General features: G+C 54.3%; 1 protein-coding gene across 2 annotated transcripts; it reads left to right on the forward strand.

Annotated features, from left to right (window-relative positions):
- Positions 1 to 1,231: 1,231 nt before the first annotated feature.
- MAP3K10 (mitogen-activated protein kinase kinase kinase 10) lies at positions 1,232 to 19,574 on the forward strand. 2 transcript variants are annotated; one of them, XM_082230988.1, is made up of 11 exons: positions 1,232 to 1,317; positions 1,930 to 2,875; positions 4,728 to 4,908; positions 5,402 to 5,550; positions 7,503 to 7,678; positions 10,617 to 10,857; positions 12,944 to 13,066; positions 14,642 to 14,780; positions 17,034 to 17,146; positions 17,339 to 17,884; positions 18,824 to 19,574. In XM_082230988.1, the coding sequence occupies exons 2-11, from the start codon at positions 2,119 to 2,121 to the stop codon at positions 19,183 to 19,185; spliced, it is 2,787 nt and encodes a 928-aa protein (XP_082087114.1). In that variant the 5' UTR covers positions 1,232 to 1,317; positions 1,930 to 2,118; the 3' UTR covers positions 19,186 to 19,574. The 2 variants fall into 2 exon arrangements, with proteins under 2 accessions (XP_082087114.1, XP_082087113.1); XM_082230987.1 differs by having other exon boundaries at positions 1,263 to 1,317; positions 1,782 to 2,875.
- The last annotated feature ends 1,320 nt before the right edge of the window (positions 19,575 to 20,894 follow it).

The following is a 20,894-nucleotide window of genomic DNA, read 5'->3' on the forward strand; positions in this document are numbered from 1 at the left end:
ACCGGGGCGAAAGAAGACCCTGCAAGCAAGTGTTGTCCACCCCAAAAGCTTTCTGCTGATGTCCCCAATAGGAGCAGTGGGGCAAAATGTCTGGCAGGTGGACATTTTTTTAATATAAAAAAACTATTTTATGATACATTTTGTATTGTAAACTGCTTTGGATATTTGAAGGGAAGACCAATATCCACATATCTGAGAGCCAGTGTGGTGTGGTTAGAGTGCAGGACTAGGACCAGGGAGAGATGTGGGTTTGAATCCCCACTCCTCCCTGAAGCTCACTGGGGTGACCTAGAGACAGTGCCTGCCTCTTAGCCTAGCGTAGCTTACAGGGCTGCGATGTTTAAATGAGGAGTGGGCTGGAGGGAACAGCACTGGGCCCCCCCCCTTGATCTCTTTGGAGAATAAGGTGGGATGCAAATCGCGCAATAGGTAGACAAACATTCGAAACAAATAGCGTAAATCAATTCGTTTGGTGGAACAAATTGGTTCAGTGGAAGCTGAAAGCGCGAGGGAGGCGTCGCCTAAAATTGCAGCCTTACCTTGCAACCCCCCCCCCCAGCAAAGGCTCCAAGCCCAGTTCCCAAGGCGGGCGGGGCTTCTCCTCGCCACCGCCATTCCCTGGCCCATCAGGACCCTCCCAAGCGACCCCTGCCAACCAATGCCTTGGCCGGGGCGGAGAACGGAGCGCCGCGCTCTGCACGTGCTCGGAGGCACTCTCTCCCGCAGCCGGCCGACTGGGCTGCAGCGGCGTTTCCAGGACGACGACGACGAGGAGGAGGACTACGAGTCCCATGATGCACCGGGCCCGGGGGGGGGAAACTAGCCTGGCACCAGCTGACAGCTCCGGCGGCTGCACAGGGGATGGAGGGACAACATTAGAATAAGCCGGAGAGCCCGGTCCGCGGGAAAGGGGAGGGGGGACCAGAGGAGGAGGGGGAGGGGCAGCAGCGTTGACAAGGGGGGGGGGCTGCTGCTGGAGAGAGATCGGCAGGGAACCCCGCACCCTCCGCTCCGTGGTGCAGGATGCGCCTGCAGGGGGCGAAGTGATCGCAAGGTTGTGCCGGGGGCGGGGCGCGCAGCCAAGCAGGGACCCCCCCTTCCCATTTCTCCGCCAGGCCATCTGCAGCGGCGCGCGGGCGATGGGGGCGCCGCCGAGGCGGGGAGGGGGCCGCCGGCCCCTGCGCTGAGCGTCGCCCGGAGGGATCCGCAGGGCTGCCGGCTGCGCCCCCGCCCGCCGCCCGGGCAGGTGCATGGAGCAGGGGCGCCCAGGAAGCAGCCCGGCCGCCGGGGGGCGCCAGGCGCAGGAAAGCCCTCCAGGTGAGTCCGTCCCCCACGCACCCACCCGCGGTCAAGGGCAGAGCGCAAGCCCGATCCTGACCCCCCCCCCCTTGCCGGCCGACCTGCAGGGGGGCTGGAGCAAAGCAAGGCAGCCCCCCCCAGCCCCAAACCGCCCCACCCGCCCCGCAGGCGGCTTACATAAGGTTTCGCAAAGCTCATCTCTGGCGTGCCAGCTGGTGGCCCTGGTCTTTGTGGGTTGGGAAGGAGTGGGCGGGCCGAGCTGGCACACCTGCGGCAGCAAAGGGGGCTGTGCGGGGGGGGCGGGCGTCTGCCACCTCCTCCAGGTGAGGATTCCAGCGCAGGATGCGCGCCAGCTCTCTGAGCATGGCATGGGGACCTTGCGGGCAAATGGCCCCGATTTCTCCCTACATCTCTCTGTCATCACCGGGTGGTGTTTCGGAGGGTGGGGGGGGGAGGATAATAGCCTCTTTCTTCTCTGCCAGGGGACGGCGGCTGTCACTCCAGGAGGAGGAGGCTCTTCAGCTGAGCCGCTGGCAAGGGGGGCACCCATCCTGGTATGATTGTTTCGCCTTAAAGCCACAGGCTCCCCTCTCCACCATGCTAAAGAAGAGCCCTTTCTTCCTCCTGCAGCGCGTCTCCCCTCCCTCGGCGCACATTTGGCTCCTTGAGAGTTGAGGAGGCTTCCTGGGAAGACCGCTGGTGGAGGCCCAGCAGGCAGGACAACTGGTGATGGTGGTGAAGATGGATGCCCCTGAGCCCAGAGCTCCGGACGCTGGAGGACTTGGCAAGCGGACCTCAGCTGCAGCCGGCCCCTGAGCCATGCAAGGCCCAGACCAGGGGAGCAGGGCCCCCACGGTGGACACCAGCCACATGGAGCAGGCCTGCAAGGAGGGGGCGGGCAGCGGGGGTCTCTGGGCCGCCTGCCCGCCCGCCCCCAGCCCCTTCTGGACCGCCATCTTTGACTACGAGGCCTCGGCGGAGGAGGAGCTGACCCTCCGCAGGGGGGACTTGGTGGAGGTCCTCTCCCAAGACTCCACCGTCTCCGGGGACGAGGGCTGGTGGGCCGGCAAAGTCCAGGAGAAGGTGGGGGTCTTCCCCAGCAACTACGTGGCCAGTGACGCCAAGTACAGCCGCCTGCAGGACTCGCTGGTCTGCCCTCCTCCGCTGGAGATCTCCTTTGAGGAGCTGGAGCTGGAGGAGATTGTGGGCGTGGGGGGCTTCGGGAAGGTCTACAAGGGGCTGTGGCGGGGGGAGGAGGTGGCCGTGAAGGCCATCCGCCAGGACCCCGAGGAGGACATGGCGGTGACGGCGGAGAACGTGCGCCAGGAGGCCCGCCTCTTCGCCATGCTGACGCACCCCAACATCATCGCCCTGAGGGCTGTCTGCCTCAGCCCCCCCAACCTGTGCCTGGTGATGGAGTATGCCCGGGGAGGGGCGCTCAACCGCGCCCTGGTGGGCCGGAAGGTGCCCCCCCACGTGCTGGTCAACTGGGCCGTCCAGATCGCCAGGGGCATGAACTACCTGCACAACGAGGCGGTGGTCCCCATCATCCACCGGGACCTCAAGTCCATCAACGGTAAGCCCTGTCGCGGGGAGATGTTGCTTCAGCAGTGAAGGGGCTCAAAGGGGGAGGCTCTGCCTAGTCCTGCGTGCTAAGCCAAGCCCTGATCCCGGCAGGGGGCTTCCCTCCTCCTCTTGTGTAACCTCACTTGCTTACCAGTAACCCTGAAGGATAGAGTCATGGACTGGTAGAGCTGGTAGGGTCAGCTTGGGATCACCTAGTTTGTTGTTGTTTAGTCATTTAGTCATGTCCGACTCTTTGTGACTCCATGAACCAGAGCACGCCAGGCCCTCCTGTCTTCCACTGCCTCCCGCAGTTTGGTCAAACTCATGCTGGTCACTTCGAGAACACTGTCCCACCATCTCGTCCTCTGTTGTCCCCTTCTTCTTGTGCCCTCCATCTTTCCCAGCATCAGGGTCTTTTCCAGGGAGTCTTCTCTTCTCAGAAGGTGGCCAAAGTCTTGGAGCTTCAGCTTCAGGATCTGTCCTTCCAGTGAGCACTCAGGGCTGATTTCCTTCAGAATGGATAGGTTTGATCTTCTTGCAGTCCATGGGACTCTCAAGAGTCTCCTCCAGCACCAGAATTCAAAAGCATCCGTTCCTGCAATGCAGGAATCACAGCTATGGAATCCCATCCAAGCTCTGCTCAAAAACCTACAAGGAAGGAGAGCCCACCACTTTCGAGGTAGTTCGTAGCTCTCCCTAATGTTTAGTTGGAATCTCCTTTTCTGTATCTTGAATCCATTGGTTTGGGTCCTCCTCTCTGTAGCAGGAGAAGCTGCTCCCTGACTCAGTGTAGATTTGGTGAAGGGTCCCCAGGGTCATCGAATCCAAAACCCTGCAGTGCAGAAACCACAGCTAAACTCGCCATCTCCTCTGCTCCTGGGGGTAACGAGAAGGGGCCCGGGACTGGTCAGCCAGGGTAACCTGGATAGCTGGTTTGGTGACTGGGCTTGGGGGTGTCTGGGCTGGTCGGTTCCTCTGGGTCACTGGTGGTGAGGAGGCCTCCAAGGAGACCCCTAACTTCCAGGCCTGAGCGGAGCTGAACCCTAAGACCATGGGTAGTGACCTGGCAGGAGAAGAGGACAAGAGCTGGGGGGGGGGGAACCTTGCAGTGCCAACCCCGAATACTGCCATGTCCCTTGCAGGATGTGGGTCCCGGTCTTTTGCTGGCTGGAAGAGGCTCTGCCAATTGCCACCCCACCCTCTGTGAGTCTCCCCAGTCCCAGCAGAACTGAAAAAATTCCTTCCAGTAGCACCTTAAAGACCAACTAAGTTAGTTCTTGGTATGAGCTTTTGTGTGCATGCACACTTCTTCAGATACATGCACACGAAAGCTCATACCAAGAACTAACTTAGTTGGTCTTTAAGGTGCTACTGGAAGGAATTTTTTTATTTTGACTATGGCAGACCAACACGGCTACCTATCTGTAACTGGAACCAGCAGAACTGAAGATGCATAGGGAGGGTGTGATGGCAGACCTTTCTCCTGTGGGTGCCCACCTGGGAGTAGGACCTCCCACCGCCTCCCCCCTCCACAGCTGCTCCACTGGCTCCCTGGCCAGATATTGGCCAAGGAGAGCAGCAGAAGGGGCTTGTTCAAAGGTGGGCAGCTGCAGTGAGGACATCTCCATCCTTGGTCACTGTCCTCCTTGGCGGTGTTGGTGGCAGGGAAAGTGAGGCCTGCTCAGGAAGGGGGTGAGGAGAACTTCCTCCCTCTCCCCAAATGCCAACAGCCATCCAAATGGAGCCACGAAGCCCACCGCATGCTCAAGACAATACCTGCCATGCCAACTGATGGAGCCAGCAAGCGGTGCCCTCTGCTCGATGATACCTTCCCATTTCCTTCTTCCTGGTTCCTTCCTCAGTCCTAATCCTGGAGCACATTGAGAACGATGACTTGGGCGGCCGGACCCTCAAGATCACGGACTTTGGCCTGGCACGCGAATGGCACAAGACCACCAAGATGAGCGCCGCGGGCACTTACGCCTGGATGGCCCCCGAAGTCATCAAGCTGTCCCTCTTCTCCAAGAGCAGCGACGTGTGGAGGTAATTGAGGGTCGCAGTGGAGGGGGCAGGGAGGAAGGAAGGAAGGAAGGACCCAGCTCCCTTGCCCAGAGGGCAGCCATCTTTCTTCTCTCGAGTCACCGAGAGCCAAACAGAAATGCAAATGGACCGGCTCTCCTTGCCACGCAGGAAGCTTCACCTGTTGAACTTCAGCCTGCTGTGCAGCTAATAAAGGACACAGGAGCACCCCCTGGGAAAAACAGAACCCCCAACCACCACTGAGAGGGTGCAGACAGAGAGATCAGCCGCTTGTGAGGGTGGGCCCTTTCTGACCCAGAACCACAGAATTGTGAAGTTGGAAGGGGCACCCAAAGGCCATGTAGTCCAACCCCCAGAACTGCAGACACCGTGCTTGTTTTTGTAATGGTTCCGGGGCAGGGAGACGGAGCGCCTTCCCTCTGCGGCTGCTTGTGGGTCTGAGGCCTCCCCCCACGGACTCACTCCTTGCCTCTATCTTCCCGTCTCCCCTTCCCAGCTTTGGGGTGCTGCTGTGGGAGCTGCTGACTGGTGAGGTCCCGTACCGGGAGATTGACGCCCTGGCGGTGGCCTACGGGGTGGCCATGAACAAGCTGACCCTGCCCATCCCATCCACCTGCCCTGAGCCCTTTGCCCGCCTGCTGGAGGGTGAGTGGGGGCTGCTGCTGCTGCTGGGGGTCCGAGGGCATGGCCCTCTCCTTGTTTGCTCAGTTTTGAGGGTGCGGGGGACAGGCCAGTGGGGCAGGGGTCTTCTGGCACAGGTGTGTGGTCTCTCCCACAGCTATAGGGCTGGGGAAGAGCCCCAGGGGCACAAGTGGGGATTTAGGAGGGGCGCCATCAGCCTTGTGCACCCCACCAGTTGCAACCCAAGGCTCAGAAAGAGGTCGAGACCCCTTATTTTATTATCAAATAAAAGTGCCTCTCCCCCACCCCCTTGTAGGACACTCTTCTCCCCTTGCTTCCTCTGCCAGCCCCTCACCCCAAAGATTCCCCAAATATCTGAACATTTTGCTGGTGGAAGGCAAAGAGCGAGATGGCACCCCCAGCCCCATTCCACTTGTGTCCCCTGCGGAGCTCTCCCTCGTCTTGGGGCACAGCTGAGAGCTTCCTCAGTCTTCCCCCCAGGCTCAGGGGAGAGGTGCTTTGGGGAGGCAGCTGGGAGAACCCGGTCCGAAGGGAGGTGCAAGCTGCACATGCTCAGAAGCACTCTCTTCCTGATTTCAGGGCATGCAGCCCAGGTCTCAGTGCTGAGCCTGCCATGGCTTGCCCTGCACTGTGGCAAGAGATTGAGGGCTTAGTTGGCAGAAAATTTGGGGTGGAGGGCATCCAATGAAAATGAATGATGGAAGACCCCAGGAGGCAGTGAAGGCCACCAGCTCAGATGGCTTTAATAGACTATGATGTTTATTATTATTTATTACAGTATATGCCACCCATCTTGGACTCACAGCTGTCCATGGAGGTGCAGGTTAATTCTGTGTCCAGGGCAGCTGTCTGCCAGCTCCATCTGGTACGCAGGCTGAGACCCTACCTGCCCGCAGACTGTCTCGCCAGAGTGGTGCGTGCTCTAGTTATCTCCCACTTGGACTACTGATATGCGCTCTACATGGGGCTACCTTTGAAGGTGACCTGGAAACTGCAATTAATCCAGAATGCGGCAGCTAGACTGGTGACTGGGAGTGGCCACTGAGACCACATAACACCGGTTCTGAGAGATCTGCATTGGCTCCCAGTACGTTTCCGAGCACAATTCAAAGTGTTGGTGCTGATCTTTAAAACCCTAAACGGCCTCGGTCCAGTATACCTGAAGGAGCGTCTCCACCCCCATCGTTCAGCCCGGACACTGAGATCCAGCGCCGAGGGCCTTCTGGCAGTTCCCTCATTGCGAGAAGTGAGGTTACAGAGGGCCTTCTCGGTAGTGGCTCCTGCCCTGTGGAACGCCCTCCCTTCAGATGTGAAGGAAATAAGCAGCTATCTTCTCTTTAAAAGACATCTGAAGGCAGCCCTGTTTAGGGAAGTTTTTAATATTTGATGCTGTATTATTTTAAACACTTGATTGGGAGCCGCCCAGAGTGGCTGGGGAGACTCAGCCAGATGGGCAGGGGTATAAATAATAATTTATTATTATTATTATTATTATTATTATTATTATTATTATTATCTGACTGGGTTGTCCCAGTCACTCTAGGCGGCTCCCAACAAAATATTAAAACCCCAATAGAACAGATTCATGGAGGGGAAGACTATGCCCTGTCTCCACCGTCAGAGACAGGAAGTGCTTCCAAATCCCAGTTCCTGAAACCACAGGAAGGGAGAGTATTGCTCTTGCCCTTCAACCTTCTTGCTGGTTTCCCACAAGAGTTACCTGCCCGGTCAGTGCAAGAACAGGATGCTGAGCTGCCATCGTCCGGACGCTGCAGGCTCCTCTTCTGTTCTTGTGGAACCTCCAGCCTCGGAGGCAGTCTATCCAGATTCCTTGGGACATTCGGCCTCTGCGGGAACAGGAAGCTGGGCTGGTTGGGCCCCTGGCTGGTTCCGCCAGGCTCTTCTTAATGCTGGGTTTGTTTGGCCTTCTCCTCTGGCCTTCTCTCCCCCCACAGAGTGCTGGAGCCCGGACCCCCATGCCCGGCCGGACTTCGGCTCCATCCTGCAGCAGCTGGTGGCCATCGAGCGGTCGGCCATGTTCCAGATGCCCCTGGAGTCCTTCCACTCCCTGCAACAGGACTGGAAGGTGGAGATTGCTGACATGTTCTACGACCTGCGCGCCAAGGAAAAAGTGAGTTGGCTTCTTTTGGCTCTGGATCTCTTGGGGCTCAGTCCCAGTTGCCTTTCCTCTCTGCTTTAGAGCTCCGGGTCCAAGTTCCTTTTGTTGTCGTTTAGTCATGTCCGACTCTTCGTGACCCCCTGGACCAGAGCACGCCAGGCACTCCTGTCTTCCACTGCCTCCCGCAGTTTGGTCAAACTCATGCTGGTAGCTTCGAGAACACTGTCCCGCCATCTCGTCCTCTGTGGTCCCCTTCTCCTTGTGCCCTCCATGTTTCCCAACATCAGGGTCTTCTCTTCTCATGAGGTGGCCAAAGTCTTGGAGCCTCAGCTTCAGGATCTGTCCTTCCAGTGAGCACTCAGGGCTGATTTCCTTCAGAATGGAGAGGTTTGATCTTCTTGCAGTCCATGGGACTCTCAAGAGTCTCCTCCAGCACCATAATTCAAAAGCATCAATTCTTCGGCGATCAGCCTTCTTTGTGGTCCAGCTCTCACTTCCATACATCGCTACTGGGAAAACCATAGCTTTAACTATACGGACCTTTGTTGCTTTGTTCCTTTTATTTATTCCTTATCTGTCCCAGAGCTTTCTCTGCGGTAATCCAGGGCAGATCTACACTTGTGGTTTTTAACGCTAACGAAGGGTTTTGATATTAAAATGTGGTGCTGCAGAGCAGCCGGCAGTAGGAAGACGGAATTTTGATAAAAGGAACCAAGGTAAAAAAAACGCTTTCCTTTCCAAGTATGCCCTGTGACGCCTTGGAAGGCAGATCTAATACCGTTCTTATAGCGTTAAACAGGTCGGTGTAGATCCAGCCCCGCTCTTTACTGCTGAATCGGAGCCAACGTCAGTAGGCAGGAAAGCCCAGTTGCCGTTTGGAGTGCTTCTGCTTTAAAGAGCGAAGGAAAGGCTGCTCTGACGTGGAGCTTTAAAATGCCTGGGAAGAGCGAGGCAGCAGTTAAGTGGGGACTAGCCCTCAGAGTTTGCACCGAAAGCAAGAGCTGTGGGGTGTTGCATGAAATTTGCATCTGTGCATATGAATTAACAAATTAACAAATGCAAAGGGTGAGAGTCAGCAGCCTTGCCCCCTGGCCAAGAAAAGCACAGTCCTGCTGGCAGTGATGGTCACCTACCTAGATGGGCTTAGAAGACGACAGATTCATGCTTCTGAAAACCGCAAGAAGGGAGAGGACTCTCGTGCTTAAATCCTGCTTGTGGGTTTTGATTTGGGGAAAGCTGGCTGGCCACGGTGAGAACAGGATGTGGCCTGATCCAACAGCTTCTTCTTGTTTTCCATGGAACCTCCAGATCCACAGGCAGTCTATCCTAATTCCAAGCTTCTTAGAGGCATTTGGCCACTGGGAAAGCAGGATGCTGGACTAGATTTTGGGGTACCGGGTGGGTGGGTATGGAGGACTCCCAGGTCCTGAATGTGCAGCCTGGGAGTCTTTTTGGACTCACAGCTGTCCATGGAGGCACAGGTTAAATCCGTGTCCAGGGCAGCTGTGTACCAGCTCCACCTGGTACGTAGGCTGAGACCCTCCCTGCCCGCAGACTGTCTTGCCAGAGTGGTGCATGCTCTAGTTATCTCCCGCTTGGACTACTGCAATGTGCTCTACGTGGGGCTACCTTTGAAGGTGACCCAGAAACTACAACTAATCCAGAATGCGGCAGCTAGACTGGTGACTGTGGGCGGCCACCAAGACCACATAACACCGGTCTCGTAAGACCTACATTGGCTCCCAGTACGTTTCCGAGCACAATTCAAAGTGTTAGTGCTGACCTTGAAAGCCCTAAATGGCCTCAAAGACACAGTATACCTGAAGGAGCATCTCCACCTCCATCGTTCTGCCCGGACACTGAGATCCAGCGCCGAGGGCCTTCTGGCGGTTCCCTCACTGCGAAAAGTGAAGCTACAGGGAACCAGGCAGAGGGCCTTCTCGGTAGTGGCGCCCGCCCTGTGGAACACCCTCCCACCAGATGTCAAGGAAATAAACAACTATCTGACTTCAGACATCTGAAGGCAGCCCTGTTTAAGGAAGCCTTTAATATTTGATGAATTACTGTATTTTTATATTTTGTTGGAAGCCACCCAGAGTGGCTGGGGAAACCCAGCCAGATGGGCAGGGTATAAATAAATTACTATTATTATTATTATTATTATTATTATTATTATTATTATTATTATGCCATTGGGCTGATCTAGCAGTCAGGCTGTTCGTATGGAGCCTCCAGGTCCTGAGACAGTCTATCTAGATTCTTGGGTTCTTTGGGGCATTTGACCATTGTGAGAATAGGAGGCTGGACCAGATGGCTGGACCCTTTGGCAGCTGACCCAGCCTGCTCTGCTTATGTTCTTAATAATAATAATACAAAAAATTATTTATACCCCACCCTCCCCAGCCAAGACCAGGCTCAGGGCGGCTAACACCTGATATAAAAACAAATTGATTGAAACACAACTTAAAAACAAGATTAAAATACAACATTAAAATACAGCCTCATTTCGATGGAAACTCAAATCAAAAACTTTTTGGGGGATAAAAACGTCAAGTCTTCACCAAGGCTAACTTTCCAGACTGGTCCTACATGGGCCAGAAAAAAACCAGGGAAGTCTAAGGCTGCCACTCAACGCTGGCAGACGTGTGCTTACTTTGCACATGCTCAGAGGGACTCCTCTTGGTTCAGCCTGCCTGGCCCTCGTGAGCGGCAGTGGCGTAGCATGGGGGGTGCAGGGGGGACCAGCCGCACTGAGCGCAACATCTGGGGGTTAGGGTTAGGGGGCGCAAATCCACGGGTTAGGGGGCGCAAATTACTTGCCTTGCCCCGGGTGCTGACAACCCACGCTACGCCACTGGTGAGCGGGTCCTGGGGCTGAGCTGTGGCGGGTGGGTGGCTGGTCTGTCGGGTGGCGTTGGGATCCCATCGCCCGCCATCTCCTTTGCCCCAGGAGCTGCGTAGCCGGGAGGAGGAGCTGCTTCGGGCGGCTGAGGAGCAGAAGACACAGGAGGCTGAGCTGCGCCGGCGGGAGCAGGAGCTGGCCGAGCGGGAGATCGACATCGTGGAGCGAGAGCTCAACCTCATCATGACGCAGCTGGGCCAGGAGAAGCCCCGCGTCAAGAAGCGGAAGGGCCACTTCCGGTGCTCCCGCCTCAAGCTGCGAGACGGGAACCGCATCAGCCTCCCTTCAGGTACGGGCCGGGAGCAGAGCACTGGCTTGGCTGGCCAAAGAGCCTAGAGGGCGGGCCGCCGGTCCAAAAGGGTCGCTTGCAGCACCACAACTGTGGAACTCCCTGCCGATTGACACCAGGCAGGCTCCTTCTCTGGACTCATTTCAGCGCCTGCTGAAATCATTTTTGTTTAGACAAGACTAGCCAGGTGTTTTAAGAAGCTGAATCGAGTTCTAATTTGCATTGTGTCTATTGCTATTTTCACTTTCCAAGTGAAAGTGGGTGGTGGTTTGTTTTGTTTTCTGTTTTGTTTTGGTAGAGTGTTTATTTATTTCATCTTACTACCTGCACTTCCAGGAAACCGTCGTTTTCCTTTTTTAAAAAAATAAATATGATATTTATTAAAATTTCAGAAACAAAAAAATTACATAGTTAAAAGTAAAAAAGAGAAGGAAAAATATAGGAGGGGGAAAGAGAAAAAACATACAAAATACAAAGTATAGGGGAAAAAAGATAGAAAAGACACTTAAAAACAAATTACCGTATTTTTCGCTCTATAACACGCACCAGACCATAACGCGCACGTAGTTTTTAGAGGAGGAAAACAAGAAAAAAAATATTCTAAACAAAATAGTGGATATATGATTTTTGTGGTTCATGCTGTGGCCACAGACATGTGATCTGACAGTGAGTTTGGAGTAGCCCAATGCAAAAATCCTGAGGATCCATGTGGATCCATGCTTTGTAACCACGGAGGAGGGAAGGAAGGGGAACCATGGATCCTCTGCTCACGACTGCAGCAGATCCCCCCCCGCCACCCGCAGGCATTCGCTCCATAACAAGCACAGACATTTCCCCTTACTTTCTAGGAGGAAAAAAGTGAGTGTTATGGTGCAAAAAATACGGTAATCCTTCCGTATCTTACATTTCATTTCCTTGCTTTCCTGACCTCCTCTCACCTCCCTTTTTTGTATTCCAGTTCAATTGGTTAATTCAGCAATTCCTTACCCTCTTTGTTTTTGTCTTGGTCCTTTAACTTAATATATTATAGCTTTAGATTGTCACCTATTAACCATCCATTTTTGCATACACCTTTATGACATTGCTGCTAAAACCACTTAACTTCATTCTGACATCATTCTAACATTCATTAATTTTACAATATTTCTGTAAGTAGTCTTTAAATTTCTTCCAATCTTCTTCCACCGACTGAAAACCGTTGTTTTTCTTTTGACAAGCTTTTCCAACTGGGTGAAAGAGCTTTCGTATTATTTTTAAGTTGCCGAAGCCGTTTTTAGCTGTTTTTTAATAGCGCATTTGTAAAATCGCCTTAGGGACGCGGGTGGCGCTGTGGGTTAAACCACAGAGCCTAGGACTTGCTGATCAGAAGACTGGCGGTTCGAATCCCCACGGCGGGGTGAGCTCCCGTTGCTCGGTCCCTGCTCCTGCCCACCTAGCAGTTCGAAAGCACCTCAAAGTGCAAGTAGATAAATAGGTACCACTCTGGCGGGAAGGTAAACGGTGTTTCCATGCGCTGCTCTGGTTTACCAGAAGTGGCTTAGTCATGCTGGCCACATGACCTGGAAGCTGTACGCCGGCTCCCTCAGCCAGTAAAGCGTGATGAGCGCTGCAACCCCAGAGTCGGCCACGACTGGACCTAATGGTCAGGGGTCCCTTTACCTTTATAATGTACTACCTGCACTTCCAGGAAACAACTAAAGTCGTTTTTCTTTTGACAAGCTTTTCCAACTGGGTGAAAGAGCCTCTGCCTTAGATGTTCCTTTTGTATTATTTTTAAACCTGTCTTTTCCGTCCAGTTGCCTTAGCTGTTTTTAACAGCATGTTTGTAAAATCGCCTTGGGACTACTGTAAACGGCAATTCATAAATTCAGCCCCAAAGAGAGCTCTGGCTGGCAAAAGGCAGTCTGGGGAGTCTCCAAAGCTCTCTTAATCCTTGCCCATCCCATCTCTTGGTCTCCTAGATCCGCAGGTTTGTAGAACTAAGAACACCTGGTGAGAAGCAGGAGGGCCATGATCCGGCCTTGAGGGTGGGTGGAGAGGCAGGCCAGGGACTGACGCCTCCTCTGTCTCCTTCCTCCCCATCTAGGCTTTGAGCACAAGATCACGGTGCAAGCCTCTCCCACCCTCGACCGGCGGAAAGGCCTGGGGGCCAACGGCGCCAGTCCCCCCGCAAGCCCCATCAGCATCCCACGGCTGCGGGCCATCCGCCGTGAGTGTCTGCGCACAGATATACAAAACTGCAGAGTCGGAAGGGCCCCCCAAGGGCCATCTAGTCCAACCCCCTGCAAGGCAGGAATCCCAATTACATCATCCCTGACAGGTGGACCCCCCCCCAGCCTCTGCTTAGAAACTGCAAAGAAAGAGAGTCCGCTACCTTCCATCCCACGGCCGAACAGCTCTTGCTGTCAGAAAGCTCTTCCTGGTGTTTAGTCGGAATCTCCTTTCTTTGTAACCTGAAGCCACGGGTTCGAGTCCTACCCTCCAGAGCAAACTTGCCCCACCTTCCATGGGACAGCCCTTGAGATATTTGAAGATGCCCATCATATCTCCTCCTGGTCCCCTCTTTTCCTGGCCAAGCGTCTTGGGTGGCCATCACCCCCCAAGGTTGGTTGCTTGGGGGCTGGTGTTTTTCGGAGGCCCAGCGACGCATGTGCGTCCCCGTCCCCCCGCCAGTCTTGCAAGGGATGCATCTCTTGGCTCACAGGCTGAGGCTTCTACTGCTCCCCCTTCCTGGGTATTCTGAGCAAAAGGGGAATTCGGTGGCTCCGTTTCATTTTTTTCTATTTTTAAAAGATGTTTTGTGGCCTTGTGGCTGCGGATATCTATTTTTTATGAATTGCACCCCACCCTGCTGAGGGCAACTCAAATCATAAAATTGTGGAAAACATCACCCTAATGTTTAATAATAATAATAATAATAATTTATTATTTATACCCCACCCATCTGGCTGGATTTCCCCAGCCACTCCGGGCGGCTTCCAACAGAACACTAAAATACAATAACCTATTAAACATTAAAAGCTTCCCTAAACAGGGCTGCCTTCGGATGTCTTCTAAAAGTCTGGTAGTTGTTGTTCTCTTTGACATCTGGTGGGAGGGTGTTCCACAGGGTGGGTGCCACTACCAAGAAGGCCCTCTGCCTGGTTCACTGCAACTTGGCTTCTCGCAGTGAGGGAACTGCCAGAAGGCCCTCGGAGCTGGACCTCAGTGTCCGGGCAGAACGATGGAGGTAGAGACATTCCTTCAGGTATACAGGACCGAGGCTGTTTAGGGCTTTCAAGGTCAGCACCAACACTTTGAATTGTGCTTGGAAACGTACTGGAAGCCAGTGTAGCTCTTTGAAGACTGGTGTTATGTGGTCTCGGCGGCTACTCCCAGTCACCAGTCTAGCTGCTGCATTCTGGATTAATTGCAGTTTCCAGGTCACCTTCAAAGGTAGCCCCACATAGAGCGCATTGCAGTAGTCCAAGCGAGAGATGACTAGCGCCATCATAACAACCACAGGACTCACTGTGCTTTTGGCCCCAACAAAAAGCCTAAATTCAAGCGTTCAAGATCCACCGGGTAGTTTTATCCCAGTTTCCTACAGGCTGCCCAGACAGGCCAGATCTGATAGGGTTTCCCTCGTAAGAGTAATGGTGAGGTACGAAAGGCCAGTCTTTAAAATTGGCCGCCTGTAACCTGGGACAAGGACAGTGGGAGGGGGGGCGCTGTTAAAACCAGAGGAAGGAGTGCCTGATCTCCCCCCTTCCCGCTCTCTCCCCTCTCCTCTCTGGTGATGCAGTGACCCCCCTGGACGGGACCCGGACGTGGGGACGCAGCAGCTTGGTGAAGAAGGAAGAGCTGGTGGGGAGCAAGAAGAAAGGCAGGACCTGGGGGCCCAGCTCCACCCTCCATAAGGAGAGGCTGGGAGGGGAGGAGAGGTAAGCAAAGCGGGGGGGGGGCATGGCTGTGGGAGGGGAAGGGTTAACGGGGAGGGGGTTTTAGCCCCCTCAAAGGATGAGTGAAAGAGGGCCTTGCGAGGGAGGAGGAAAGCGCAGGGTGGTAGTGTTGGAAGGGACCCCCTGCGGTCATCTAGCCCAACCCCCTGCAAGGCAGGAATCGCAGCGAAAGAATCGCAGAATTGTTGAGTCCCACAGGTTCAGCTATCTCAGCCCCTGCAAAGGAGGTGGTGGGGAAAAGGCAGTCAGGGAACCAAGAAATTACACAGAGCAAATGAAATGCCATGAAAATCCCTGGAACGAGAAGTAATCGGATATAGAGTTAAACTAAATAACAAAAATCAAAAAGTCAAGGGGGGAAATTAACCTAGAATTAAACAAAGACTTAATGAGATGCCGGCTACAAAACTCGTTTCACTGAACTAATCCGTTTCCTCGGAAGGAAATAAAGAAATTATAAACCTGAAAAACTTGTTGTCAGGGGTTCAGGAGCAGAGGCGAGGGCAAGGGAGGAAACAGAGAGCGAGGGGGAGGAGGCAGAAGAAAAGATGAGTGATGACGACGACCCGAGATCTCCGAGCCTTTCCAGTGAATCAGAAGATTCACAAAAAGGAGCACCAGTGGCCAGGGCAAGGGGGGAGATTAGGGGGACACCCCAGGAAGATAGAGCCAGAGGGGACTCAGAGGGGAGCAGTTGGAAATCGGGACCAGCGTCACCGCCAGAGAGCAGGGATGAGGAAGGGCGCCAGGGATCAAGCGCTGGCAGCTCACAACAGGAGGGAGGGCACGAGTCAGGAGTGGCCACACCTCCATCGGGGAGCGAAGAGACGGTTAGACGGAAAGTGGAAGGTTGGGCGCGCGCGCCAAGTTCAAATGCACAGGAAGGTGGCGCAGTAGGCAGCCCGGAAAGGGAGCCAGGTCCTAAAGCCCGGCGCAAGGAGACAGAAGGGTCCGGGGGGTCAGCGTCAGAAGAATCCCGGAAGGAAGAGACCCCGGGGGGCAGAGGGACCCAGAGGAGAACTGTCAGGCGGAAAAGGTGGAGCAGGGCTAGGATATTAAGTTGGTGCACAAGGGGCGGAGACTCAGACGGAGCTTCGCCGATCTAAGCATAAGACGTAGAGTTGCGCGCAGCAGCTTGAGAATGGAGACTGTAACTCAATAAAGACTTTTATTTAATGATCGCTGGCTGGCGTAATCCTCTGTGAGCTAGGATCTGGAAGCAACTCTGACACTTGTCATTGAGGTTTTCATACCTTTTTTGTTAAACTCAGTGAAGCGTTTCAGCCCTGCTCTTGAGTTTGTTTGAAATCATTTAAGGTTTATAATTTCTTTATTTCCTTCCGAGGAAACGGATTAGTTCAGTGAAATGAGTATTGTAGCCGGCATCTCGTTAATTCTTTGTTTAATTCTTTTAATTTTTCCCCTTGACTTTTTGATTTTTGTTATTTAGTTTAACTCTATATATGATTACCGTATTTTTTGCTCCATAAGACGCACCTGACCATAAGACGCACCTAGTTTTTAGAGGAGGAAAACAAGAAAAAGAATATTCTGACGAAACAGTGGATGTATGATTTTTGTGGTTCATGCTGTGGCCACAGACATAGGATTTGACGGTGAGTTTGGGGTAGCCCAATGCAAAAATCCTGAGAATCCATGTGGATCCATGCTTTGGAACCATGTTTTTGCGCCATTGCAGCCCCACGAAACAATGGATGCGTGATTTTTTGGTGCAGACTATAGCCATGGACATGCTATGTGATCTGATGGTGAATTTGGGGTGACCCAGTGCAAAAATCCTGAGGATCCATGTGCTTTTACCTCCTCCCTCCCAGGCACCCTCCTTTAGTATCTCTAAAGTCCCTTATCTCCCCCCCCGATCCCTTGCTGATCAGCTGCTCAGCGGATTTGTTTCAACACCCCCTTCCCTCTTTCTAAAAAATAAAGCATGATTTGCTTTTTGCCCCTTGGCAATTCGGCTCCAGGGACAACGCATTCGCTCCATAAGACGCAGAGACATTTCCCCTTACTTTTTAGGAGGAAAAAAGTGTGTCTTATGGAGCGAAAAATACAGTACTTCTTGTTTCTGGGATTTTCACGGCATTTCATTTATTTCCTATGAAGGAGGAGACTTCTGGTATTGGAAGTGGGGTGGGGGGCCAACCAGGCAGCTGCCCACCTGAAACGGCAGTTGACCCTTCCTCTCCATCATCATCACCATCTGCTGATTCACAGGTTGAAGTCCCTGACGGAGGGGAGCAAGCAGTGGTCGTCCAGTGCCCCCAACCTGGGCAAGTCCCCCAAGCACGCCCCTCTGGTGGTGGGTTTCGCCAGCCTCACAGAGATGGGTAAGTAGGTCCTCCACTTCAGGGAAGAAGCAGAGGGGTTGGGGGCTGCCCTGGGGGCTGGAGGGGACGAGCCCTTGAGCATCTTCCTTTGTGGGGGCCACTCTGGTGGGAAGCAGCAGGAGGGCAAAATTGGGGAAGGGTCCTTGATGTCTTCCCCCTCCTCTAATCTGACCTGCCTTTCTCCCCCTACAGAGGAATACGCAGAGCAGGAAGGGGGCAGCAGCAGCCCCTGCTCCCCCTACCTGCCCCTCTCGCCGCCCCCCGGGGCCGAAGGTGCCACCAGCCTGCCACGGGAAGGTCCCAAGCGGCGGGCGCCCCCCTGCCACCGCCGCAGTGAACTGGTCCTGCTGGGCTGCGCCTCCATCTTGGCCTCCATCGCTCTGGGGGGCGACCTAGCCGATCTGGCAGGGGACGGGGCATCCGGGGGCGGCCTGTCGGGGCCCCCTAGCTCCACCACGCTCCTGTCCCTCTCCTCGCTCTCCGACTGCAACTCCACCAAGTCCCTGCTGCCCTCAGACAGCGATGAGGCCCCCGCCTGCGGGCCCCCTGAGAGCCCCCCGCCAAGGGCCCCCCGCCACAACCCCCTGGTGGACGTCACAGTGGAGAGCTTCAAGAAGGACCCCCGCCAGTCGCTCACCCCCACCCACGTCAGCGCCACCAGGGCCGTCAGCCGCGGGCACCGCCGGACGCCCTCGGATGGGGCCATCCGTCAGGGGTCACCGGGGCCCGACTGCCGGGGTGAGTGCTGGGGCGGACGGGTTGATCGGAATGGGGAGGGGGGCTTCTCTCCTGGGCCCTGGATGTGCTGAGCACCAGTCAGTCTTCCTGGGGGAGTGAATGGGCGCAGGCCAGAAGAAGACCTGAGGTGGAAGGGGCTCTGGAATTGGGGGTGGGGAGAGCCTGTTTCGCCTCCTTTTGCAAAATTAGTATTTTGTTTATTGGCGGGGGGACCTGTATGGCCTAGGACCCTCGTACCTACAGGACCACCTCTCCTGGTATGTCCCACAGAGGACCTTACAGTCTTAAAACAAAAACACCTTGGAGGTCCCGGGCCACAGGGAGGTTAGGCTGGCCTCAACCAGAGCCAGGGCTTTTTCGGCTGTGGCCCCGATCTGGTGGAACGCTCTGTCCCAAGAGACTAGGGCCCTGTGGGACTTGGCATCTTTCCGCAGGGCCTGCAAGACAGAGCTGTTCCACCAGGCCTTTGTCCAAGGCACAGTCTGACCCCCTCCTTTGGTAATCCTCACAGAAGTCTAGCCCCATAGTTGCCATTAATTTGATTTTGAATTGATTTTAAAATGAATTGATTTTAGAATGCTGCGTTACTTTTATTGTTCTTAGCCGCTCTGAGCCCAGCTTCAGCTGGGGAGGGTGGGATATAAATAAATTATTATTATTATTATTATTATTATTATTATTATTATTATTATTATGAAGTTATCATAGACTTGGGAGGGAATTCAAAAACACCTGGCCTCGTGTTTAAAAATATCAGGGAAGGTGCAGTGTGGTCAAAGGCTAGCCACTTAGGGTGGGAAAGGATAAATACCTGCAGCAAAAGTTTCCCCAACATTTTGTATATTTCTTGGGGGGGCGGGGGGCAGGATCCCCCAGAAAGCAAGACACACGCAACTCCCTCGCCTGCCCGCCATGCTGATTCTCCTTTCCCCTCGCCAGGCTCGCAAGAAGCACCGCCCTTCCCTCGCCTGCCGGACCCCCCCTCACTCGTCCCAGCCCACCGCAAGGCCACAGAGCACCCCAACGCCTCCCTGTCGCCGGTGGAGCGCCCCCGGACCCTGGCCTTTGCCCCCCGGCCTCGCCCGGCAGCAGGGCGCCACCGCATCGACCCCTGGAAGCTGGTCTCCTTTGTCCGGACGCAGGGGGGGCCCTCCTCTTCCTCGCCGGGTGAGCCCACCAAGGGGGCCCGGCAGACCCTTCTCGACATGGACATGGAGGGGCAGACCCGGGACAGCACCGTCCCCCTATGTGGGGGTCAGGCCCCCTGCTGCGGCGGGCTGGAGGGAGACATCTCCCACTGATGCGGCATCCCTCTATGGATTGGGCCCACCCCACACCAGCCGGGAGCTCCGGGGGGGGGGGGGAAGCTGCGTCTCTCTGGGTCCCAGAGACGGGTGGACAATGCGGGGCGCTGTATTTATTGTTTCTGGGGATTCCCAGGCACTTAAGTGATGAGCCAAAAGGACAGCTCTCTTCCAAACAATGCAACCGCCCAGCCAGTTGGGGGCGCTGGGCTGACGTTCTGCCCCACGGGTGTGTGTGTGTCTGTGTGCGTGAGAGAGAGAGAGAGAGCGTGAGAGAGCCAGGTTGATCTTCAGCCTCTCTGAAGTCGCACCCGATCCACGCACCTCTTGTGATTCCACTCGTTACGTTGCTTTTTTATATATAAAAAAGGGGTTGAGTCAGAGAAGGTGTCTGCCTGCCTTTTCTTTGCCGCTCGGCAGAATTCCGCCAGGATCCTGCCATCCTTTAGGAGAGACCTTAAGGGTACAGACCCATTTGCAGTGTCCCGGTCATAGCTGTCAACATTTCCCTTCTTTAAAGGGAAATTCCCTTATTCCGAATAAGATGACAAGATGAATTTTAACAGGGATGAATTTTAACAGGGAGAAATGTAAAGTATTGCACTTGGGCAAAAAAAATGAGAGGCACAAATACAAGATGGGTGACACCTGGCTTGAGAGCAGTACATGTGAAAAGGATCTAGGAGTCTTGGTTGACCACAAACTTGACATGAGCCAACAGTGTGACGCGGCAGCTAAAAAAGCCAATGCAATTCTGGGCTGCATCAATAGGAGTATAGCATCTAGATCAAGGGAAGTAATAGTGCCACTGTATTCTGCTCTGGTCAGACCTCACCTGGAGTACTGTGTCCAGTTCTGGGCACCACAGTTCAAGAAGGACACTGACAAACTGGAACGTGTCCAGAGGAGGGCAACCAAAATGGTCAAAGGCCTGGAAACGATGCCTTATGAGGAACGGCTAAGGGAGCTGGGCATGTTTAGCCTGGAGAAGAGGAGGTTAAGGGGTGATATGATAGCCATGTTCAAATATATAAAAGGAGGTCACATAGAGGAGGGAGAAAGGTTGTTTTCTGCTGCTCCAGAGAAGCGGACACGGAGCAATGGATCCAAACTACAAGAAAGAAGATTCCACCTAAACATTAGGAAGAACTTCCTGACAGTAAGAGCTGTTCGACAGTGGAATTTGCTGCCAAGGAGTGTGGTGGAGTCTCCTACTTTGGAGGTCTTTAAGCAGAGGCTTGACAACCATATGTCAGGAGTGCTCTGATGGTGTTTCCTGCTTGGCAGGGGGTTGGACTCGATGGCCCTTGTGGTCTATTCCAACTCTATGATTCTATGATTCTATGAATAGGAAAAGTTGACAGCTATGATCCTGGTTGGTTGGTTGGTTTGTGTTCCTTACATCTCCATCCTGCCTTTCCTCAGAGTATCATAGAATTCTGGAGTTTGAAGGGGTCCCCCCAAAGGCCATCTAGTCCAACCCCCTGCAATGAAGGAATCACAATGAAAGAATCATTGGAGGGCAGCCGTCCAACGTCTGCTTAAAAACCTCCAACCAAGGAGAGTCTGCCGCCTTCTTCCAAGGGAGTCCTTTCCACTGTTCCTGATGCTCAGTCGGAAATCTCCTCTCTTGTAAGCCATGGGTTTGAGTCCTACCCTCCAGAGCAGGAGAAGAGCAGCTTGCTCCATCTTCCATGGGACAGCCC

Source organism: Podarcis vaucheri (genome assembly GCF_965113315.1).
Source record: "Podarcis vaucheri genome assembly, chromosome: 7".
NCBI classification, from domain to species: domain Eukaryota; kingdom Metazoa; phylum Chordata; class Lepidosauria; order Squamata; family Lacertidae; genus Podarcis; species Podarcis vaucheri.

Coding starts and splice junctions, on each gene's coding strand:
- MAP3K10 (XM_082230988.1), top strand. CDS start 2,119: ATGCAAGGCCCAGACCAGGGGAGCAGGGCCCCCACGGTGGACACCAGC. Junction 2,876..4,727: donor GGACCTCAAGTCCATCAACG/GTAAGCCCTGTC, acceptor TTCCTTCCTCAG/TCCTAATCCTGGAGCACATT. Junction 7,679..10,616: donor ACCTGCGCGCCAAGGAAAAA/GTGAGTTGGCTT, acceptor CCTTTGCCCCAG/GAGCTGCGTAGCCGGGAGGA.